General features: G+C 43.7%; 1 protein-coding gene across 1 annotated transcript in view; it reads right to left on the bottom strand.

Moving 5' to 3' along the window:
* The window catches only part of LOC144267768 (store-operated calcium entry regulator STIMATE-like), a 120,183-nt gene extending 95,672 nt beyond the window's left edge, over nucleotides 1-24,511 (bottom strand). The window contains exon 1 of the mRNA XM_077822027.1: nucleotides 24,233-24,511. Within this exon, the coding sequence (XP_077678153.1) occupies nucleotides 24,233-24,428 (196 nt within the window). The 5' untranslated portion in view covers nucleotides 24,429-24,511. The remainder of the gene's footprint in view (nucleotides 1-24,232) is intronic.
* Between the last annotated feature and the right edge of the window lie 1,629 nt (nucleotides 24,512-26,140).

Below are 26,140 nucleotides of genomic sequence, written 5' to 3'. Positions count from 1 at the left end.
GCCTTCTCTTCTCAAAAATAGTTCCAAAGCACACATGGGAACACTAGAATTAAGTTTTGAACTACCTGCCTTATTTTAACAGCATGAAATGGCAGTATTAGGCAATGGTCCAAAAAAATAGGAAAACAGCCACAAAGCATTGCCAATAACATACTTTTGCAGAACAGAATCAAAGCACTTGTAAAGCACTGATTTTAAACTATAGCGAAACCATGAGTGAACATGCACAACTTTACGTCTGCACGCACAGTTTCACAAGATGTTTCCAGCAAGCGTATTTCATCTTTGCCCAGACATTTCTAAGCCAAAGCAGCCTTGTTTCTCCTGCCACAATAGGACATCTTCCCCTGGCACTGTAAGGACCTCTTGAGAATCATAGCTTTGAACAGTCCAGCTGCACATGGCCATAGGTGACTACCAGCCCTCTCAAGCAGCTTCCCTCTGTGGGCCTTTGATATCACTATGATTGACATATCCTTAAGAATCATGACTCTCTGTAGTAAGTTTAGTATCTTTTCTACACTACCCCAAAAGTTACCCATCTCCCACAGACTACAGAGGTCAAAAGGCACCCTTCACATACTCACCATTCTGACTGAGAATTGGAGATGAAAGGCAGCTTGTGTGAAAGTGATCATGAAATGATGAAATCATTAGGGCTGTCAAGCAAATCAAAAAATTAATCACGCGATTAAAAAAAATCATTCACCATTAATTGCACAGTTAAACAATAATAGAATACCATTTAAATATTTTTGGATGTTTTCTATATTTTCAAATATATTGATTTCAATTACAACACAGAATACAAAGTGTACAGTGCTCACTTTATATTTATTTTTGATTATAAGTATTTGCACTGTAAAAAAAACAAAAGAAATTGTATTTTTCAATTTACCTAATACAAGTACTGTAGTGCAATCTCTATCATGAAAATGTAGAATTATATACAAAAATAACCTGCATTCAAAAATAAAACAATGTACAATTTTAGAGTCTGCAAGTTCACTCAGTCCTACTTCTTGTTCAGCCAATTGCTCAGACAAACAAGTTTGTTTACATTTGCAGGAGATAATGCTGCCTGCTTCTTGTTTACAATGTCACCTGAAAGCAAGAACAGGCATTCACACGGCACGGTTATGGCTGGTGTCGGAAGATATTCACGTGCCAGATGTGCTAAAGATTCATATGTCCCTTCATGCTTTAACCGCTGTTTCAGGGGACATGTGTTTATGCTAATGAGGGGTTCTGCTCGATAACAATCCAAAGCAGTGTGGACCAACGCACAATCATTTTCATTGTCAGAGTCAGATGCCACCATCAGAAGGTTGATTTTCTTTTTTGGTGGTCTGGGTTCTGTAGTTTCTGCATTGGAGTGTTGCTCTTTTAAGAATTCTGAAAGCATGCTCCACACCCCATCCCGATCAGATTTTGGAAGGCACTTCAGATTCTTAAATCTTGGGTCAAGTGCAATAACTATCTATCTTTAGAAATCTCACATTGGTACCACCTTTGCATTTTGTCCAATCTGCAGCGAAAGTATTCTGAAAATGAACAACATGTGCTGGGTCATCATCCAAGACTGCTATAATATGAAAAATATGGCAGAATGTGGGTAAAACAGAGCTGGGGACATACAATTCTCCCACAAGGAGTTCAGTTACAAATTTAATAAACGCATAATTTTTTAAACTAGCATCATCAGCATGGAAGCATGCCCTCTGGAATAGCATATGTGGCACGTAAATATCTACAAAAGTGCCAGGAAAATGCCTGTTTTCACTTTCTGGTGACATTGTAAATAAAAGAGGGTAGCATTATCTCCTGTAAATATAAACAAACTTGTTTGTCTTAGCAACTGGCCGAACAAGGAGGAGGACGGAGTGGACTTGCAGGCTCTGAAGTTTTACATTGCTTTGTTTATGACTGCAGATATAGAACAAACAAACAAAAAAAAAACCCTACATTTGTAAGTTGCACTTTCACAAGAGAGAGACTGCACTACATTACTTGTATGAGGTGAATTGAAAAATATTTTATCTTTTTATAGTGCAAATATTTATAATAAATAATATACACTGATTTCAATTACAACACAGAATATATATGAAATATAGAAAAACAGCCAAAATATTTAATAAATTTCAGTTGGTATTCTATTGTTTAACAGTGCGATTAAAACTGCAATTAATCACAATTAATTTTTTTAATAGCAATTAATTTTTTTGAGTTAATCGCGTGACTTAACTGCAATTAATCGACAGCCCTAGAAATCATGATTTTAAGGAATGGTAGAAGGGAAAACAGCAAAATAAAGACAGGAGACTTCAAGAAGACAAATTTTAGAAAACTCAGAGAATTGGTAACAAGACCCCATAGGAAGCAGCCTAAGGGAAAAGATTAATGCATTACTGGTTGGAAACTGTACTTTGACTAGTTATTAATGGTTTACAGTCAAGCTAGATAGGCACATTGAGTGTGCCTGTCACAGGTATCTGTCCTGGGTCTGGTTCTTCATAAATGATTTGGATAATGGTACACAGAGCACACTTATAAAGTTTGCAACTGGAAGGGGTTGCAAATGCTTTGGAGGACAGGATTGCACAAATACAAAATGGGAAATGACTGCCTTAAAAAAAATGTACTGCAGAAAATTATTGGGGGGGTTATAGCAGACCACAATATAAATGAGTCAACAATGTAATATTGTTGCAAAAATAAATAAATAAATATCGAACATCACTCTGGGATGCATTAGCAGGAGCACTGTAAGCAAGACACAAGTAAAAAGAAAAGGAGTACTTGTGGCACCTTAGAGACTAACCAATTTATTTGAGCATGAGCTTTCGTGAGCTATAGCTCCTTTTCTTTTTGCGAATACAGACTAACACGGCTGTTATTCTGAAAAAAGACACAAGTAGTAATTCTTCCACTACTCAGTACTGATAAGGAATCAACTGGATTAACTGTCCAGTTCTGGGAGCCACAATTCTGGTAATATGTAGACAAAAAGTCCAGGAGACCAACAAAAACGATTAAAGGTCTAGAAAACATGACCTACATGAAAAGATTGAAAAAAAAAATTGGTTTGTTTAGTCTGGAGAAGAGAAGACTGAGGGAGGACCAGTCTTCAAGTAGTAAAAGACTATTATAAAGAGAAGAGTGATAAATTGTTCTACTTATTCATGGAGTATAGGACAAAAAGCAACTGTCTTGTATTGCAACAAGGGAGATTTAGTTTAGACATTAGGAAAAACTTCTTAAGGGTAGTTAAGCACTGGAACAAGTTACCTGGGGAGATTGTGGAATCTCTGTCATTGGAGGTTTTTAAGAACAGGTTAGAAAAGCCCGTCAGGGATGCTCCAGATAATACTTCGTCCTGCCTCAGTGCAGGGGACAGGATGAGATGACCTACTGAGGTCCCTTCCAGTCCCACATTTTTATGATTCTATATATGATTCAATCTAATGAGCATTTTCAGATAGAAAACTGTTCTGTTGGAAAACTGTTGACCAGCACTAGTTATGAGCACTAAGCATAGGATGACAATTCCTGGCAGATACACAAATCTAGGAATTATATTTGAAGCCCTTAAGATTTAAAGATGCTATAAGTTCCCTCTCCTAAGCATCTTTAATTGTTACCCAAAATTCCAGCCTACTGATTTTGATTCTCAGTTCTCTCCATGACATAGTTTGGGCACAGTAACAGATGAATGTATTCTATATATATCTCATTTAACCAATGGCCATAGGCTACTCCTTAATGTCAACCTTTAAACAACATAAAAAGAACACAGACAAGCTTAATGTAATGGCTATGAATACTAGCCATCAGTTACAATTAATATACTATGCAATGTAACATCTCGATTCAGACAACAAGGGCCAGTGTGTGATTCATGCACATCACTTATTGTAGATGATGCACATCAGAGAAATGACCAAATGCATGCTTACACATTTCTGATAGCACTAGAACTTCCGGTAGACCTTAACGATAGGAAGTCACAGCCTAAAGCAAATGTGAAGGATTTTAACCAGTTCTTGTGTATTTAAGAGATTTAGGATCCAACAATTTGTGATTCTGCATAACTGGAAATAGAGGCGTCTTCCTTTTCAACTCCTTTACCGAAATCAATAGAGCTACTCTATATTTATCTAACTGTAAAAAAGCACAATTTAGCCTTAGGGCCTGGGCTAATCACCGACCAACAAAGTGTGAATGAATCTTCTTAGCGTATGTGCAATGTGGCACGTGACCAGGATCAATCAATGGATTTGGTCCGCTGGTTGGATCGTTAGTTTCCCCAGCCTGGGCCAGGTACTGTGACATGAATGCTGATCCATGCCCCACAAGGAATGAATTAGGTAACAGAAAGCAAAATATTGGTGCAGTATTCAGCACTATAACACAAAGCAATATAAAGCCACTGTGAACTCTAGAAAATAGTAAGGATTAAGGAGCAGGTTCTGGAGATACACAGTAGTAGCTTTAGTGTTTTCATAACCCTTAGAATACCTTGGCTTAGCCCTGGTCTACACTAGGACTTTAGGTCGAATTTAGCAGCATTAAATCAATGTAAACCTGCACCCGTCCACACGATGAAGCCCTTTATTTTGACTTAAAGGGCTCTTAAAATCGATTTCCTTACTCCACCCCTGACAAGTGGATTAGCGCTTAAATCGGCCTTGCCGGCTCGAATTTGGGGTACTGTGGACACAATTCGACGGTATTGGCCTCCAGGAGCTATCCCAGAGTGCTCCATTGTGACCACTCTGGACAGCACTCTCAACTCAGATGCACTGGCCAGGTAGACAGGAAAAGAACCGCAAACTTTTGAATCTCATTTCCTGTTTGGCCAGCGTGGCAAGCTGCAGGTGACCATGCAGAGCTCATCAGCAGAGGTGACCATGATGGAGTCCTAGAATCGCAAAAGAGCTCCAGCATGGACCGAACGGGAGGTACAGGATCTGATCGCTGTTTGGGGAGAGGAATCCGTGCTATCAGAACTCTGTTCCAGTTTTCGAAATGCCAAAACCTTTGTCAAAATCTCCCAGGGCATGAAGGACAGAGGCCATAACAGGGACCCGAAGCAGTGCCGCGTGAAACTGAAGGAGCTGAGGCAAGCCTACCAGAAAACCAGAGAGGCGAACGGCCGCTCCGGGTCAGAGCCCCAAACATGCTGCTTCTATGATGAGCTGCATGCCATTTTAGGGGGTTCAGCCACCACTACCCCAGCCGTGTTGTTTGACTCCTTCAATGGAGATGGAGGCAATACGGAAGCAGGTTTTGGGGACGAAGAAGATGATGATGACGATGAGGTTGTAGATAGCTCACAGCAAGCAAGCGGAGAAACCGGTTTTCCCGACAGCCAGGAACTGTTTCTCACCCTGGACCTGGAGCCAGTACCGAACCCACCCAAGGCTGCCTCCTGGACCCAGCAGGAAGAGAAGGGACCTCTGGTGAGTGTACCTTTTAAAATACTATACATGGTTTAAAAGCAAGCATGTGAAAGGATTACCTTGCCTTGGCATTCGTGGTTCTCCTAGATGTACTCCCAAAGCCTTTGCAAAAGGTTTCTGGGGAGGGCAGCCTTATTGCATCCTTCATGGTAGGACACTTTACCACTCCAGGCCAGTAACACGTACTCGGGAATCATTGTAGAACAAAGCATTGCAGTGTATGTTTGCTGGCATTCAAACATCTGTTTTTTATCTCTCTGTGTTATCCTCAGGAGAGTGAGATATAATTCATGGTCACCTGGTTGAAATAGAGTGCTTTTCTTCAGGGGACACTCAGAGGAGCCCATTCCTGCTGGGCTGTTTGCCTGTGGCTGAACAGAAATGTTCCCCGCTGTTAGCCACGGGGAGGGGCGAGGGTTGAGGGGGTAGCCACGCGGTGGGGGGAGGCAAAATGCGACCTTGTAACGAAAGCACATGTGCTATGTATGTAATGTTGACAGCAAGGTTTACCCTGAAAGAGTGTAGCCACTGTTTTATAAAATGTGTCTTTTTAAATACCGCTGTCCCTTTTTTTTTCTCCACCAGCTGCATGTGTTTCAATGATCACAGGATCTTCTCCTTCCCAGAGGCTAGTGAAGCTTAGAAAGAAAAAAAAACGCACTCGCGATGAAATGTTCTCCGAGCTCATGCTGTCCTCCCACACTGACAGAGCACAGACGAATGCGTGGAGGCAAATAATGTCAGAGTGCAGGAAAGCACAAAATGACCGGGAGGAGAGGTGGCGGGCTGAAGAGAGTAAATGGCGGGCTGAAGAGAGGGCTGAAGCTCAAATGTGGCGGCAGCGTGATGAGAGGAGGCAGGATTCAATGCTGAGGCTGCTGGAAGACCAAACCAGTATGCTCCAGTGTATGGTTGAGCTGCAGCAAAAGCAGCTGGAGCACAGACTGCCACTGCAGCCCCTCTGTAACCAACCGCCCTCCTCCCCAAGTTCCATAGCCTCCACACCCAGATGCCCAAGAACACGGTGGGGGAGCCTCCGGCCAACCAGCCACTCCGCCACAGAGGATTGCCCCCAAAAAAGAAGGCTGGCATTCAATAAATTTTAAAGTTGTAAACTTTTAAAGTGCTGTGTGGCATTTTCCTTCCCTCCTCCACCACCCCTCTTGGGCTACCTTGGTAGTCATCCCCCTATTTGTGTGATGAATGAATAAAGAATGCATGAATGTGAAGCAACAATGACTTTATTGCCTCTGCAAGCGGTGATTGAAGGGAGGAGGGGCGGGTTAGCTTACAGGGAAGTAGAGTGAACCAAGGGGCGGGGGGTTTCATCAAGGAGAAACAAACAGAACTTTCACACCGTAGCCTGGCCAGTCATGAAACTGGTTTTCAAAGCTTCTCTGATGCGTACCGCGCCCTCCTGTGCTCTTCTAACCGCCCTGGTGTCTGGCTGCGCGTAACCAGCAGCCAGGCGATTTGCCTCAACCTCCCACCCTGCCATAAACGTCTCCCCCTTACTCTCACAGATATTGTGGAGCGCACAGCAAGCAGAAATAACAGTGGGAATATTGGTTTCGCTGAGGTCTAAGCGAGTCAGTAAACTGCGCCAGCGCGCCTTTAAACGTCCAAATGCACATTCTACCACCATTCTGCACTTGCTCAGCCTGTAGTTGAACAGTTCCTGACTACTGTCCAGGGTGCCTGTGTACGGCTTCATGAGCCATGGCATTAAGGGGTAGGTTGGGTCCCCAAGGACACATAGGCATTTCAACATCCCCAACAGTTATTTTCTGGTCTGGGAATAAAGTCCCTTCCTGCAGCTTTTGAAACAGACCAGAGTTCCTGAAGATGCGAGCGTCGTGTACCTTTCCCGGCCATCCCACGTTGATGTTGGTGAAACGTCCCTTGTGATCCACCAGAGCTTGCAGCACTATTGAAAAGTACCCTTTGCAGTTTATGTACTCGCCGGCTTGGTGCTCCGGTGCCAAGATAGGGATATGGGTTCCGTCTATGGCCCCACCACAGTTAGGGAATCCCATTGCAGCAAAGCCATCCACTATGACCTGCACATTTCCCAGGGTCACTACCCTTGATATCAGCAGATCTTTGATTGCGTGGGCTACTTGCATCATAACAGCCCCAACAGTAGATTTGCCCACTCCAAATTGATTCCCAACTGACCGGTAGCTGTCTGGCGTTGCAAGCTTCCACAGGGCTATCGCCACTCACTTCTCAACTGTAAGGGCTGCTCTCATCTTGGTATTCATGCGCCTCAGGGCAGGGGAAAGCAAGTCACAAAGTTCCATGAAAGTGCCCTTACGCATGCGAAAGTTTTGCAGCCACTGGGAATCGTCCCAGACCTGCAACACTATGTGGTCCCACCAGTCTGTGCTTGTTTCCCGAGCCCAGAATCGGCGTTCCACAGCATGAACCTGCCCCATTAGCACCATGATGCATGCATTGGCAGGGCCCATGCTTTCAGAGAAATCTGTGTCCATGTCCTGATCACTCACGTGACCGCGCTGACGTCGCCTCCTCGCCCGGTATCACTTTGCCCGGTTCTGGTGCTGCAAATACTGCTGGATAATGCGTGTGGTGTTTAATGTGCTCCTAATTGCCAAAGTGAGCTGAGCGGCCTCCATGCTTGCCTTGGTATGGCGTCTGCACAGAAAAAAGGCGCGTAACGATTGTCTGCCGTTGCTCTGACGGAGGGAGGGGCGACTGACGTCACGGCTTACATGGTTGGCTTCAGAGAGCTAAAAATCAACAAAGGGGGTGGCTTTACATAAAGGAGTATTTCAGGCAGGACTTCACGGAGGGTTCCAATAAGAAATGGTGCACCTAAGTTATTGTTCTTATTGGAACGAGGAGGTTAGCCTGGCCTCTGATTGATACATGCCTAAATTTACCTCGCTGCACCTTCTCTGTGAGTGACTGCAGTGTGACCCAGAGGAATGAGTCCCCTAGACAGGGGAGGAGGCAAATGAGTACAAAACAAATCTGGTCTATTTCTTGTTTTGATCCACTCCATGTATCTTTTACATCTTTGGCTGGCAGCAGACGGTGCAGAAGGACTGCATGCCATCCACATCTCATGGCTGCTCGGCAGAAGATGGTACAGTACGACTGCTAGCCATCCTCATCTCTTGCCTGCCCGGCAGAAGATGGTACAGTACGACTGCTAGCAATCCGTATTTCCTGCCTGCTCACCATAAGACGGTTCAATAGGACTGACTGCAGGACTAAAGAGAATGACCTGGTCAAGTCACTCCAAATTTAGTCCCTGCGCCCATGTCTGTCCAGGCGCTCCCAGCCAACGTGGTCAGGAGCACCTCGGACATGACGATGATGGCTACCAGTCGTACTGTACCATCTGCTGCCACAAGGCAAGGGGTTGCTGCTACTGTGTAGCAATGCCGTACCGCGTCTGCCAGCACTCAGGAGACAGGGTGACGGTTACCTGAGCGGGCTCCATGCTTGCCGTGGTATGGCGTCTGCACAGGTAACTCAGGAAAAAAGGCGCGAAACGATTGCCTGCCCTTGCTTTCACGGAGGGAGGGCGGGAATGGGGGCCTGACGATATGTACCCAGAACCACCCGCGACAATGTTTTAGCCCCATCAGGCATTGGGATCTCAACCCAGAATTCCAATGGGAAGCGGAGACTGCGGGAACTGTGGGATAGCTACCCACAGTGCAATGCTCCGGAAGTCGACTCTAGCCTCAGTACTGTGGAAGCACTCCGCCGAGTTAATGCACTTAATGCACTTAGAGCATTTTCTGTGGGGACACACACACTCGAATATATAAAACCGATTTCTAAGAAAACGACTTCTATAAATTCGACCTTATTCCATAGTGTAGACATACCCTTAGTAACTGAAAAGCAAACATGTGACGTACAGAATGACTGTCAATTTTAATAACTCCAGAACAATTCATTGCTTCACTATATCACATGCATACCCATTCTGATGTGAATTGTAAACATGCTCATTTCATTGAAAGAAATGCCACCCTCAGTTATACTGGGAATAATTTTGCAGTGTTGACAGAATAGATGAGCAAGACTATGCTGTATGAAAAGGCTAATGTTTCAAGCATTTATTTTCTTTGCGCATTCAATCAGCAGACAGTGGTGAACAGATCCAATTTTCATTTTGTCAGAAGGATCCACATAGTAAATACCTTGATAAGGATTAGTTTAAATCAAATCCTATTAACCATGAAATTAACACCACAGCAGAAGCCAAAAACTGCATAATCTATAGTTGTACAAGCCAACCTCTTGGGAGCTGAATTATAAAATGTTAAGCAGAAATACAATCTCATTCTGCAGTTTGATAAGTGAGTGCGATCAGCTGATAGTCACTATCAAGAAGTTTCCTGAAATTAAACACTTCAAATCTCTCCTCAACTTCTACTTAACCTACCAAGTGCTAACAATTCACAGATGTTTCCCCCTTATACTGTGTACTATTTTGTATCAAATACCAGGAAAAAAAAAGGATACGTTCTGTCAGTGTTGCACATTTAAAAGACTTTACAAAGTTAATGATATGCAAAGTTATGTTTAGAGCAATCCTATTATCTGGGAGCATAATTATATCCAGCAATCAACTGAACAATGATGTGCAAATGCTTTATGTTTTCCTAATGGGATAAACATGGGTCTCAGATCATTACTGGCAGGGGTAATTTAGGCACAATATACAGACCCTGTTTTAAAAAGTTTATTTTTTCTCTTTGTAGACATGACCAAAATGTTATCTGGAAGAAATATGCTGCATTTAACAGCACTAGACCATTCATGATATTCCACTATCAAGACATTTACCAAGTCATTAAAGTACTATCAAAACCTATATTAAAAGCAATGCTTCCAGGTGTCATGCAAAGAATTTCAAGTGAAAAACAGCTGTTATAACTGAAACAGGACTGAATAATATGAAGTCACTTTTAGTCAATACTGGCAAACATGCATATTTTCCCTAAGCGTGCAATATATAAGGCTGGTCTGTCATCTCTGCAACGTCATTTTTAAACTCTATATTGCAGCTAAACAAACAGGATTAAGAGGCTAGCTACAGGGTCTCCCCCAAACACAAAAAAATTCAAGGATCACTCATTTTCCCAAAAGTCAATATATTAGTATCTATGATGTAAATCTACAATAAGATGCATCATCTTCTATGGGGCCTGTAAGTTTAATATTGGAACCTAACACCTTTCCACCTCCATATTTTTTATATAAAAATGCTTAGAACATTAATATAGTTAGTTACAGGTAGCCCACCAGCTTACTTTGACCAGAGATTACTAAATTATTCAAATATACTAACTTAACTAATACCAGTTCCCATCCCACAATCATCCACCTATTCAGTCTTGTCTTCTATCCTAGGTCATGAGCATGCTGGGGTGGTGAGTTTTTGTTCTACTTTTCTGTAGAATGACTAGGACAAAGGAGTCCTGACTGGGACCTCTGTAAGCTACTGCAGTACAAACATAGAAACTGGTTCTGAGGTCCCAGTGTAATAGGAGCTGTCCATGGTCCTCAGATAGGGACACAGCTATGAAAAGAATTGAAAGAGCAAAAGCCGTAATTCCTAGGGAAAATTTTAATTAGAGTATGTTTTATAGCATGCTGTGTAGCAGATTTATCCACTTGTCTTAATGAAGACAAAAGTTATGTCACTTTTAGGGCTTCTGCATTAGTCAGCATTTTTTTCAACAAATCCGGTCTTTTATACAGCCAAAGCTTTACAACAATACATCCCATTACTCAATCCATACGGTCTTCTACTCATCCTCAATTGATTTTTTTTAAAATACCACAGAGTTAAGAAAAGTAGTATTCCCCTCCCTCCCCCAATCATAGTAAGTCAGCAAGAAAGCTACTAAGAAAAACACCTAAGAACAAAATGCCTTAGAAGGTTTCTGAAACCAACAACACTTCATGGATCATAAAAAAAGTTCTGATTTCTAGTCTGCTTTCTGTGAGATAGGGAATCTCACAGGAAGCCTAACTGAAGTCCTAGTTTTAATGGATCACTTAAGTTAGAGAACTAAAAAAAAAGAAGCTAGTTTGCTCATTTGTCTATTTGTCCCAGATAAGTTACTCAGCAAATGACACTCAAATGAACATTCAACAGTACACAGACATGTCATCTATTAAATTTTTAGATGACAAACTCTTAGTAGAAAAAGGTATATTAATTGTTAAGTCACAAGATTTTCAGTCAGTTTATGTAGATTTTAGAGAGATGCTTGATTACCTACATACAGCTCTCTCTCCCCAAACAATATTATATATATTTTCCTAATTGACCAAAACTATGTAGACCAATTATTAATTTGTAGGGCTGTCGATTATTTGCAGTTAACTCGTGATTAACTCAAAAATTAATGGCAATTAAAAAAATTGCAATTAATTACAGTTTTAATTGCACTGTTAAACAATAGAATACCAATTGAAATTTATTAAATATTTTGGATGTTTTTCCACATTTTCAATTGATTTCAATTACAACACAGAATACAAAGTGTACTGCTCACTTAATATTTTTATTACCAATATTTACATCATAAAAATGATAAGAAATAGAATTTTTCAGTTCACCTCATACAAGTACCGTAGTTGAATCTCTATAGTGAAAATGCAACTTACAAATGTAGGATTTTTTGTGTTACATAACTGCACTCAAAAACAAAACAATGCAAAACTTTAGAGGCTACAAGTCCACTCAGTCCTACTTCTTATTCAGCCAATCGCCAAGACAAACAAGTTTGTTTACATATGAGAGAGATAATGCTGCCTACTTCTTATGTACAATGTCACAAGAAAGTGAGAACAGGCGTTTGCATGGGACTTTTGTAGCTGGCATTACAAGGCATTTACATGTCAGATATGCTAAACATTTGTATGCCCCTTCATGCTTTGGCCACAATTCCAGATGACAGGCTTCCATGCGGATGATGCTTGTTAAAAAAAATAATGTGCTACTTAAATTTGCGACTGAACTCCTTGGAGGAAAACTGTACATCTCTGGCTCTGTTTTATTCGCATTCTGACATATATTTAATGTTATAGCAGTCTTGGATGATGACCTGTTTTAACTCGGATGTTGTTCATTTTAAGAAAACTTTCGCTGCAGATTTGACAAAACGCAAAGGAGGTACCAATGTGAGATTTCTAAAGATAGCTATAGTACTCAACCCAAGGTTTAAGAATCTGAAGTGCCTTCCAAAATCTGAGACGGATGAGGTGTGGAGCATGCTTTCAGAAGTCTTAAAAGAGCAACACTCCGATGTAGAAACTACAGAACCCAAACCACCAAAAAAGAAAATCAACCTGCTGATGGCATCAGACTCAGATTATGAAAATGAACATGTGTTGGTCTGCACTGCTTTGGATTGTTATCAATCAGAACCTGACATCAGCATGGGCGCATGTCCTCTGGAATGGAGCATGAAGGGACATATGAATCTTTAGAGCATCTGGCATGTAAATGGCTGCAACAGTGCCATGTGAACGCCTGTTCTCACTTTCCGGTGAACCAGAAGCAGGCATTTTCTCCTGCAAATGTAAACAAACTTGCTTCTCTGAGCAATTGGCTGAACAAGAAATAGGACTGAGTGGATTTGTGGGCTCTAAAGTTTTACATTGTTTTATTTTTGAGTGCAGTTACTTTTTGTACATAATTCTACACTGTAAATTCAACTTTCATGATAAAGAGATTGCACTACAGGACTTGTATTAGGTGATATGAAAAATACTATTTTATTTTTGTTTTTTACAGTGCAAATATATGTAATCAAAAATATAAAATGACCACTGTACACTTTGTATTCTGTGTTGTAATGGAAATCAAAATATTTGAAAATGTAGAAAACATCCAAATATATTTAATTATTTAACAGTGCGATTAATCGTGCAATTTATTTTTTTAATCACTTGACAGTCCTATTAATTTCGAAAGCATATGGTGACCAAGGTGCTTCAAGTTCTCCTATTGAGATTAGTTTTTTAAAAAAATGAAGCAGGATATCCGAGAATCCACTTCTTCTGGAGACTTTAAAAAGTCCTGAAATCAAAATACCGTACACACCCACCCTTTTTAGCAATGTGATGGTCAGTCACTTATGAGATGAAGAAAACTATATTTTACTTGCAGGTTGACCAGTTGGAAAATCTTTGCTGTACAATGACATATCATAGGGTAAACTAATTCTTGTAAGCACTTTTCCTTAGGCAGTTTTCTTTTAAGTACTACGTGAATTACAGAAGCACAGAGAAAGCACCTCTCACATACAAATTAAGGAATAAATGCATCCATTTTATATAGGCTTCAGAAAGAATCCTTACTTAACTTTGACCCAATAGTGATACCCATTACCTAACAATTAACAATAAGCCATAAGTTCTTACACCTAATATACCATAAATACAGTAAAGATAAACAAACAGAGTTACTGACCATAACTTCAGTGTGTTACATGTGGAACTACAACCACGTTGCACATAGAGATACACAGCCTTCTGTCCACCCTCCAATAGCCACCCATTGTTACAAAGGGATCCAGGGACCTTTCTCCACTTCAACCATTCATTAACAGGAGCTACATCTTGTTTCTTACTGTTCCTTAATGTCCAGAAAAACTCAGTCACCATTTCATTAAATATCAAAGAATCCAACAATTTATCCACCCTCCACAATGTACAATGAACGCATATGCCATATATTTTTAATATAATCTGACAGAACTCAGACACAGCAGATTAAGATAGTCTGTCATAGGTAGGGATGTGGAGTCAATTTTTATTTATTTATTTATTACACTTTCGCCTTTCATACATTGGGCTTTGTATAATTACAAAGGCCTAATAACGTTGTTTAAGATGCAGGTATGGTTGAAAACTGTTTAATGTTTCAATTATCTGGGAATAACATAATACATTTCTCAGCACACCACTTGCAAGCCCTTTATCACTAAGAAGGCATAGTGAGAGACTGCTCTTGAAACTAGTTGTTTACAAGTAAATTTAAGATCATAACATGAAAATATTTAAACAGCTCTACAGTATCAGCAACAAACAAATACAATAGCTATTTTAACACAGGAAAATCAAGAAGTGAAACTAGATATTTTTAAAACCAGTGTCTAAGCTGAATGAAATACAAGAACCATCACAGTGTTTTTAAGAATTAATTTTTGTTTTTAAACCTGCAGTAATAGACACATGAATGTTATGAACATCTTGTTCTTACATTTTCAGAAAATACCACTATCATGAATGGGACACTGTGACAAGATCATGTTAATTTGTTTTGATGACAAGCTGATAAACGATACACATTGTTATTAAGTGATATATATTTGGCATTAAGTTACAAGATCTACTTGGTAAAAAGGTAACAGTAAGAACAAGGAACTTCTTTTACTCCCCATTTCATTCAGCAGCCATTCTTGCTCCCTATTTCTCTAAATAAAATATATTCCAAGGGAAGCTTTGCAATGAAGAGTGTTTGTATATAGTACTTGCACCGGATGTTTATGTTGCTGTTACTTTCACGTCTTTCTCTAGCAAGGGGTCAGCAGCACAGGTACGAGCACAAAATAAAAACATGTTGAACTGCCTTCTAACACCTGCACTTTCTTCCCACCCTCACCCTATCACCTCCAAGTAAAGTAAACAGACAATAGTGAGAGACAAGGTGGATGAGGTACTATCTTTTATTGGACCAACTTCTGTTGGTCAGAGAAGCTTTTGAGCTTACACGGAGCTCTTCTTCCTTGAAAACCATCTCTCTTTCACCAACAGAAGTTGGCCCAATAAAATATATTGCCTTACCCACCTGGTTTCTTTAATATTCTGGGATCAACACAAACATCCAACCAATATCCATATTGTTTTCAGCCTTAGCAATGGAGCAAATGCTGCTATTTACACTTTTCCAAATTTAAGTATTTTGTTTCTGATGTGCAGAAAAGCTTTACCCTTAATTACTTTTGGTTTCAGTTTAGCTAGCAGGTGCAGAGAATACTGCTTTGGGCTAGTGCATTCAAAGTTGAGAAACCAACTGGGAGTTGCAAAAATAAGGAAGTGTGTTTTCTTCCTTCAATCTCTTAATAAACGCCAGGAGGGAGAGGAGGAGATATAATTCTAAAAACTTGAAGGACATGGGCCAGATTTTCAAAGGTATTTAGGCACCTAAAGATGCAGACAGGTGCTTTTGAAAATTCTACTAGACACCTATCTGCATCTTTTGGTGACTCAATACTTTTTAAAATCTGGCCCATAGTGACCAGAAACAATCCCTTTATTCACTAACTACAGTTAATACTTCCTTTAATAAAACAGGTTTAAATGCAAGACATGCTTTAATAAGCTTAATTTTTGCCTTACATATCCAACACATTTATGATAGTTTTATTTAATAAAAACAAATTTTAAATGCTGCTTTTGTGCACTTTTAATCAAATTCCTATTCCCATCCAAATATAGCTTGACAAAACAAGCAAATATTATCTAGTAAGTAAAAAATGCATCAGACACCATTTTATAATAAAAATTGTAAAAAGCAAGAATCTGAAATTATTTAAGCTATTATATAGCTTCACATACATGTATAGATATGCTTATATTCCTAGTTAGCAAAAAGTATAACATTTAATATAAAAACTATATTTATTGGCAAATTAACGTTTATGAACCTATTAGAATGAACCTTTCTTTAGAAAAATAACTAAAAAATACAAATGCAAAACAAGATTAAAATCTGTTATTTAAATTCAAGATTTCCTGTTTGATTTTAATCATTATTAAAATAAGTTATTTAAATCAGTTCACGATGGTAATCTCCAAATGATTTCTAAGTAGATAATCAGCAAATAGAACTCAATACTTCCTATGGGAGTTGAGCTAGGAGACAAGGTAGCCCATGAATGTGTCGCTCCCACAAAATAAAGAAATTAGAGAACTACTGCCCTCAAGACAGTCAATAATTGTGCAGTTTCTAAAGCAAATTCCTATTAAGTTATTACATGAATAAGTCTAGTCATGACCCGAATATTTCTACCAGCTGGCTTTTATTAAAGAGACTTGTAGAAGTCAACACTGTCCCATAGCTAGAGACATTTTCACTGGAATTTAAGAGTTCTCTGAGTGACAATTGCTGCTTCTTCAGCACACTTGGCCCACAGCTCTGTTGCCAAAGCTGCCCCAAAACACTCTGAAGTGGAAGATGAAGTGAAGAACACTACAACTGTCAAGTCTGGAATAAGAACTACCCTTTTATTTTTATTTAAAATGTTAGTAAGTTGTTTCTGTTTTGACTCCTGCTTCTTACAAATGCTGATTCCTTTTATCACACAAGAATGAAGAAACCTGCAAACACTGGTTTTCCCCCTTCCTGTATGAATGAGAACTTTGTTGATATTACTACTTTTATTGAGAAGCAATTTATGGTTAAACATGCATGACTAGAGGGAATTCAGAAAGTGTGACCAATGATTAAGCTTTTGTCCTAGCCCATAGCTCCTTTTCCTGATGCTTCTAGGGAGTTCCAACACTCCCAGGAAATAAGAAAACGTTTTAAGCAACATCCTAAAAAAAAAATGTACATTTCAAGTTGGAATATTTATTCATGCATCTTACACACAGCAGTTCTGGTTTCTTTTGATATATACCTTTTCGTTGATAAGAGCCAGAATGAGTATTTCTCAATAATGTACCTAGAATAACCAAATGTGACTTTAGAAAGAATTTCAGTAATTAAAAAAAATCTACTAAGATTACTACGCCTTGTGAGTGAGAGAGAGAGAGAGCGCGCGAGCGAGCGTGAGAGCACACACCTGGAGCACTGGGCCTGGTGCAAGATCTGAGGCCTGGACCAGAGGCTGTGAACTAAAATCAGGCCATATATTCAAGCAGCTGTTTAAAAGTTCACTGTCCGGTACATGAACTTGGCAAAGTTGTTGTTAGTGTACTAGCACTAGATAGTTAGGCAAATATATTTTAGCTAGTACAGACATGTTAATCTAGTTCAAGATAAAATGGTTTGAGAGAACAATAAATAAGGATATTTTGTTCAAGATATTAGGAAGAAGGGGGGTAACAAACAGAAATTCATGAAATTCATAAGCTGGTAAGTTGTGTATTCCAGTTGTTTGTCTCAGCCGATAAACGTCAAGGTCCTTCGTTTTAAGCCTTTGTCCAGTCTAGGGAGTAGTGGAAAATCCCACCACTGACTGAGCTGAGTCTATTGTAACAAGCATACATGTGTTAGTGTAATTATAAACATTGATCCAGGGAGCTAGTACACTGAGGTCTGCTGAACTAACATGATGCACTACTATTAACATTGAAGCTCCAAAGACAGAAGCGATGAGCAGCCTAAACAGCACTATTGAGGCAATGACATTCAAGCCTCCAGTACTTAACCACACAGGATAGTACTATTAAGGTCTGCTGAATCAGCTATCTTAGCAGAGCTGCGGACAGTACACAGAAAGCGCGCACACACACACACACAAGCTCACTGACAACATCCCTGAGGTCCCTGGGCTAGCCAAAGCTGGTAGTGCAGTTATTTTGTCCCACTCACCCTAACAAAGCAACCTCATGATCAGTTAAATAATGGCACGGAAGACTACAGTCCAGTCCTCAGCTGGCAGGATACTGGGTACAGTACAGGTTATTATGAAAGACAGATTAAGAATTAATGCTTCCACTACATAAAGTCCACCCCTCCAAAAACCTTGCAACTACTCTGATACAGCTTTAAATCAACATACTATTAAAATCCATAGGAAGCCCTTACACATTGGTTCACTAGGATCTGGGCTGTATTTACAATAGAAAAGCTCACAAAGAAAAGTATTAAGGGAAGTATGTGACACTGGCTATTAGTTACTTTCCTTGTTCTGTACTCTGTAACACCTAAACACACTAACAACCTGGCACTGAGCTGACAGCACCAATTGCAGGGGTCTTAATTATTCACTATCTAATGCCATATTCTACCACTGATCTTTGTGCAAACCTTCCACTATCATCCCTGGGAGTTCCACTGAGATAAAGGGTAGTATATGGTTCTAAATTTACACATCCCCTGGGTTAGTTTATAAAATATTTGCTAAAATGATTCTATACCTGTACAGTCCTTAGATTGAGAGATTTCCTGTTAATGCCTCTGTTCAACTACCTTCTATTTGACTTAGTTTATATGACTTTTGCACTTAGAATAAGATGAAACTTTATTTCTTAGAAACTTAGAACATGTAGGATGTATGAGGTACACATTTGGTAAAGCGTACATACAAAGCTCGTACATTCAGTTGCCATTCTGCAAAGACAGAAGGTCTTGTTCCATCGCTTGCTCAGTCGGTCAGCTGACAAAACATTATTTCCATAGTAAGCAGGGCTGTAAATAGGAGACCACCGTACAATCCACAAAACCACTATAACTGACTTAATATATAAATAATACAAAACACAGGTTATCTAGAATATATTGCTATACCAGGGGTGGGAAACTTTTTGGGCCGAGGGCCACATCTGGGTGAGGAAATTGTATGCAGGGCCGGGGCAGTGGGTTGGGGTGCGGCACGGAGTGTGGGTGTGGGAGGGGGTGCGGTGTGTGGGAATGGGCTCAGGGCAAGGGATTGGGGCAGAGGAGGGGTGCGCGTTGTATAAGGGGGCTCAGGGAAGGGATTGGGGTGCAGAAGGGGGCTCAGGGAAGCAGTGCAGACTGTAGGAGAGAGCTCAGGACTGGGGTACAGGAGGGGTGCAGACTGCTGGGGTGCATGGGGGTGCGGCAGGGGGCTCAGGGCAGGGGGTTGGGGTGCATGGGGGTGCGAGGTGCAGGCAGGGGGCTTAGGGCAGGGAGTTGTGGGGTGGGGTATAGGAGGGGTTCGGGCTTCGGCCTGGCACCGCTTACCTAAAGAGGCTCCGGGGTGGCAGTGGCATACACCGTGGCCAGAGCAGGCTCCATGCCATGCCTGCCTGCCCTGGTCCTACACCATGCCGCTCTGGGAAGCGGCTGGAACCATGTCCCCATGCAGCCCCTGGGGGGAGGGGGGGCCCACAAGGCTCCACATGCTGCTCTTGCCATGCCTCCAGGTACCTCCCCCAAAGCTCCCATTGGTCACAGTTCCCCGTTTCCGGGCAATGGTAGGTGCAGGGGGTGGTGCCTGGAGGCAAGGGCAACACACAGAGTCCTCTGCCCCCCCCCTTCCCCCAGGGCCACAGGGACTGGTGCTGGCCATTTCTGAGAGCAGCATGGGGCCTGCGGCACCACGGGGGGCAATCCCATGGGCCAGATCCAAAGCCCTGACAGGCCGGATCCGGCCCCGTGGGCCATAGTTTGCCCACCCCTGTGCTATAGCATGCTTCACGCTCCCAGTCAATATATATTTCAATATGTAATACTGTCCAAATGATGAGAAAAATAGTTAAAGATACATTTTCTGAGACCTCAGGTCTCAGAAGTAGAATCTTGTTGAGAAGATTAGGACACATCAGATGTCAGAAATATTGTTGTTTACCTGAAGACTCAGACATCATTGCATCTGTTATGCCCCACACAAACATAAGGGATAGAATTTTCTTTTTAATTCTCCAGAAATTGTTGAGAAAACCACGGAAGCCTAGTACAGCATCTGGCAGCATACCAGAGCAGTATACTAAGGACTTATAATGAAGGCTCTAAGTCTGTCTCAGAGGCCATGGATTCCGTGACTTCTACTGCTGGCCTGGGGGCTGTCTGAGCACCTCGGACAGCCCCAGGGCCAGCCACACCAGCCACTGCTGGGGCAGTCTCAGGCCACCATATCCACCCTCCCCCGAGCAGCAGGAGTTTGGGTGTGGGAGCGGGCTCTGAGCTGAGGCAGGGGATTGAGGTGCAAGAGGCGGTGAGGGCTCTGGGCAGCGCTTATCTGTGGCTCCCGGGCAACGGGAGCTGTAGAGCCGACGCTCAGGGTGAGGGCAGTGTGCGGAGCCCCCCTGGTCACACCTCTATCTAGGAGCCAAGGGACATGTTTCCGCTTCTGGGGAGCTGCGCAGAACTGGGTGGGGAGCCTGCCAGCCCTGTCAATCCTCCCCCCCCTCCACTGCAAGTACCCCCACTGCCCCTGGGCTACGCCCCCCACCCCAGCACCCGTGGTGCCCCCCGGGCCACCCCTCTCTACCCCCCCCCCCCGGGCACCCGTGGCATCCCCCTCCTCTCCCGCATGGAGTACCCAAGTTTTAGTTAGGGGTATATAGTACAAGTCATGGACAGGTCACAGGCCGTGAATTTTTGGTTACAGCCTGTGACCTTTCCATGACTTTTACTAAAAATACCCATGACTAAAATATAGCCTTATTCATAATTATTAAACCTGGAAAGTTTGCAGCTCCAATCAATTCCCAGCGAATATGATAAATTTCAATAAACCATCACCTATGTTTCATTGGTCACTTAGAAATATCTTCAGTCTATCACTTACAGTAATTCTCAGTAATACTGAAGTGCTCTTTCTAGATTTGATTCTAATCTTGAATGCCAACAGAATTTTAAGAGAGTACTCACAACAACCTGCAAAGCTCAATCCTGCATGGTGTTGAGTGCTTTAACTCCAACGGAAGTCATTCAGAGTCAGTGGTGCTACATATGTGAAAATGTGAATATTACTGCAAGAGTGAAGTAAATCATTCTTTCTAGCGTATGGGTAAACTTAAAACATGCAAAAAATGAAGGCACACGAGTACTAAACAAATGATCTCTAACCTGCGCTTATCTACAGCTTTTTTCCCCCCTCACCTGAATGAGAAATATACATTTGACAAGCAAACAAAATAGTCTCAGAGCAGACTGCATGTGTCACTACATCAAGACCCAATGCCTCAATGACCACAAGATGTCAGCTTGAAGTGACTGCCCCATTTTCATTTGTAAGCAATTTCTTCTTCTGCATTACAACAGCTGTTCAGAGGCTAATCTTAAAAACTGCTAGTGCAAACACTTATTTAGTATCTTGCTGCGGTAGGTTCCTTCAGACAAATATAGGACCAAGATTCTTTATCTAGTAGGTCAAATAGAAAAAAAGAAACTATTACACACCAGAGTGGAAAGGAAGAAGACTAAATTCTAGGTATGAAATACCAACTTTTGGGGGAAGTGTAATTTGTTCTTTGGAGAAGAGATCACTTCACGCTGAATTAGGAAACACACTTCAATCACTATTACACATTACACTAAACAGAAGCACATGCAAGCACAAAGGGACATACAGCTTCTGTGAAAAACTCTGCTAAATTGTCAATACTTAAAAGGGAAACCAGTGATGGCATTTTCTGCATACAGTACTGAAGAAAAAAGTGGCTAACACAAATAAGAGGAAAAGGCAGTAAACGGTGGCACCATCCCTTATATCAGGGGTTGGCAACCTATGGCACACATGCCAAACACGGCACTCGAGCCAATTTTTAACGGCACGCTGCTATCTGCCAGACCCGGGCAGACAGCAGTGTGCCATTAAAAATCCTGCCCGGCCCAGCCCGCTCTTTTCCGCCCCCCCCCCCCAGCCTTCTCCTTGCAGGGCAGGCAAGCTTCCCCCTCCCCCCGCCTCTTCCCCCAGCATGCTGGGTTCCTGCCCCTCCTTCTCTCTCCCTCCCTGCGGCCGATCAGCTGATGGCCCTTGCTACAAGCAGGAGAGGTAAAAGCAGAGCTGCAGCACGCTCTCTGCTCCAGGGACCTTGGGGAATGGGGTGGAATTCAGGGCATATCCCCTCCAGCCCCTGCCGTGAGTTGCTCAGGGCAGGGGGCTGGGAGCACCCCCATGACCCCAGCCCCCTGCCCTGACTCCTGCACCCTCCTCACACCCCCTCAGCCCCCTGCCCTGAATCCTGCACCCTCCTCACACACACCCAGCCCCCCCACACCTTATGCCCTGACTCTTGCACCCCCCACATCCCCACTCCCACCCCTCGCACCAAACAGGAGCTCCTGCACACCTCCCCCCCCACACACACACATTCCCACCTGCACCCCTCACACCAAATGGGAGCTGCCCAGATAAGCGCTCCACACCCAAACCTCCTGCCCCAACCCTGAGCCCCCTCCCTCATTCTAGCTCCTGGCTAGACCCTGCACCCCAACCCCCAGGCTGCTCCTTCACCCCCAGCCCTGTTCTCAGCACACTCCCACCCTCATCTCAGTGCAGAGAGAGAAAGAGAATGGCTAGAACCAGGGAGAAGGTGGGTACCTACTCTATGTGGACAAGGCCTGGACTCCAGACCAGCAGCAGGCTGAGCGGGGCTGGCAGCCAGGACCCTGGCTGGCAGGAGTCGGCAGATGGAACCCCAGACCGAGAGCAGGCTGAGTGGCAGCGGGCTGAGCCGCTCAGCCCACTGCCAGTCTGGGGTTCTGGCTGCCGGCCCCTGGCCAGCCAGGGTCCCGGCCGCAGGCCCCGCTCAGCCCACTGCCGGCCTAGGTGAACGGAACCCCAGACCGGCAACGGGCTGAGTGGGCCAGCGGTGTAAGATCAGCATTTTAATTTAATTTTAAATGAAGCTTCTTAAACATTTTGAAAAACCTGTTTACATACAATAGTTTAGTTATTTAATATACAGACTTATAGAGACACCTTCTAAAAAACGTTAAAATGTATTATTGGCACGCAAAACCTTAAATTAAAGTGAATAAATGAAGACTCAGCACACCACTTCTAAAAGGTTGCCGACCCCTGCCTTATATTCACAGAATCATGACAACAGCATATAAAAGACTCTCTAGATTGGAAAAGAGTCTGACCAGATTTTAAATCCCCCTCACAAAGCACATTATTATGCCAGTGCAACTGATTAAAGGGACATTGTTACTCAAGCATTGCAAAACGGAACCCAAAACCAAGACTCAATCTAAACAAGTGACACTGATTGTATTGATTTCCTTTATACAAGCAAACAGAAATACAAGAAATAAAGTGAGCATTAACAGCACCAGGAAAACAGGATTTTTCAAGCTTTTTACTCCCAGTGATATATGTTTTTAGTATAATAAGGAAATACATGCATTTTTGATGCATGAGGCTGATGGATGAGGACAAGGAGAAAGTGGTTGTTTGAAGGGGAAAGGATAGGAAACCCGACCCAGACCCCAATTGTGGAGAGACATTTATGCCAGGAGACGCTAGATGGGAGAAGAGCCAGGGCAGGGGCATCCCTGGTGTTTGTGGGGAAGGGCTGTCACTCACATAAGAGGGTAATGGGTGTGTAAGCACTGCCTGAGGGATGGAGGGGGAACCCAGGCTAGACCCTGGTGCCACGAGTGTTCCTGGAGACAGTCTCACTCATGAAAAAGGTGATACACCAAACCAGACCAGGCTCTGGATAGGGGGAGAGAAGGAGACAGAACAAGGAGGGAAGGGGAGAGGAACCAGGTCTGGGTCTCAAAAGTCACTCTCACACACATGGGGTGTGAGAAGGGGGTCAGGACATCTGGGTCCTCGAAATCACACATGGCGGAGGGCAGGAGGTTCCCGGAAGGGGGAAGGGTCGCTGCCACGAGGCGGGTGGGTGTGCCGGGGAGGCCAGTGTTGTGACTTACATGGCGGTAACGGCTACGGGTAGGAAAAATGGACGGCTGCCGTTTTTGCCGTTACACCGGCCCCGGAGCGGGGAGGGCTCGTTCCCAAGGCGGGGACGGGGGTTGTGCCAGGGAGGCCAGCCCTGAGGAGGAAGAGGTCGCGGAGCCAGGCCCGGAAGGGGGAGGGGTCACTCACGCATGAGGGTGCTGAAGGCCACGACGCCCAGGAGCCCCTGCAGGAAGATGCCGAAGCTGTCCATGAGGGCCCCGTTCTCGCAGCCCCGGTAGCCGTCCCCGGGCCCGGCGCCCGAGGAGGACACGGCGAGGCGGCCAGGCCGGGCCGTCAGGCTCAGGCTCTCGTTGGCGGGGACTAAAGGGATCGGGACCCCCATGGCGAGGCAACCCGGCGCGCGCCGGCCTCAGGGACTCATGACACCGGCCGAGCACCCGGCGGGGGCCTCGCGCTTCCGGTGCGGAGCAGCCCCCTCCCAGGACGCGCGGCGCGTCACCCCCGACGTGTGACACAACAAGCCGCCCCGGATTGGCGGAGGCCGCACCTGAGGGGAGGAGCTAACCGGAAGACAAGTGGCGGGCCGGACTCAGCAGCCCTTTAACATGGGGATGCAGGGGTGGAGGTGGGGGGCCTGCGGAACGGGTCGAGCGCAGGAGGGGCGGAGCCTCCCGGGGGCGGGGAGCGCAGCTGCTGCTGCCTGGGGCCGCGGGTACAGGCGAGCAGAACCCGGGGGGCTCAGCGTCGGCGAGGGCAGCCGCCGTGCGGCGGGCGGGGGGTCTGCCTGCTCCGCGCTGTACCGGCAGGGGAGGAAAGCGAGAGACGCGCCCTCCCCCACCCCAGCCCTTCGCAAGTGGGGGGATTTTCAGGCTCTGCCCAGCGGGGGAAATTCTGCGAAGACGTCACCGCAAAGCGGGCTGCCTCAGGGGAGGGAATCCCTCCGCCACGCCACGCATCCGCCCAGCCCGGGGAAACCCAGCTCCCGGGCTCAGCTGAACGTGACAGGCGCTGCACTACTAACCACATGAAATCCACATGAAGAATTTGTATTAAAGGGCCCGCTGTCAAACGGGGACGGTGTACGCCGTGGGGTCCTGCCAGGAGCGGTTCAACATTTTCATTAACAAAGTAGACAAGCGCACATGCTTACAAAATTTGCAGATGACACCAAGCTGTGAGGGGATTGCTAGCAGCTTGGAGGACACGGTTAAACTTAAGAATGATGATGACAAATGAGAGAATTGGGCTGAAGCCAACAAAATGAAATTAAATAAAGACCAGGGCACAGTACTTCACCTAGGAAGACAAAAATCAAATGCATAACTACACACTGGGGAGTAACTGGCTAGAGGGAAGGCTAACTCAGTGGTTGGGCATTGGCCTGCTAAACCCAGGGTTGTGAGTTCAATGCTTGAGGGGGCCATTTAGGGATCTGGGATGGTATTTAGTCCTGCTGTGAAGACGGGACTGGACTCTCTGACCTTTCACGCTCCCTTCCAGCTCTATGAGGTAGGTATATCTCCATAAATGGGGGTACTGCTGAAATGGAATTTGGGGTGATAGATCACAAACTGAATATAATATGTGATATAGCTACAAAACCAAAATTAATATTCTGGGGTGTATCTGAGCCAGAAGAGCTAATTGTCCTGCTCCACTTGATACCAGTGGGGGCACAGCTGGAGTACTGGGTCCAAGTCTCAGCCCCCATTTTAGGAAACTGTGGACAAATTAGAGAGAGTCTAGCAACGCACAACTATGAAAAAGGATTAGAAAGAAAGGTTAAAAAACTGGGTTTGTTTAGTCTTGAAAAGAGATGACGAAGGAGGATCTAATAATAGTCTTCAAATATGGTAAGGGAGCGATAAAGAGAAGGGTGATCAATTTTCTCCATATTTACTGAAGGTAGGAAAACACAAAACTGGTTTAAGCTGCAGCAAGGGAGATATAGATTAGCTATTAAGAAAAACTTTCTACCACTATCAGAGTAGCAGCTGTGTTAGTCTGTATTCGCAACAAATTTATTTGAGCATAAGCTCATCCGAGGAAGTGAGCTGTAGCTCACAAAAGCTTATGCTCAAATAAATTTGTTAG

This window comes from Eretmochelys imbricata, chromosome 7, assembly GCF_965152235.1.
Source record: "Eretmochelys imbricata isolate rEreImb1 chromosome 7, rEreImb1.hap1, whole genome shotgun sequence".
Taxonomy (NCBI): domain Eukaryota; kingdom Metazoa; phylum Chordata; order Testudines; family Cheloniidae; genus Eretmochelys; species Eretmochelys imbricata.
This window is presented reverse-complemented; position numbering and strand designations above follow the sequence as displayed.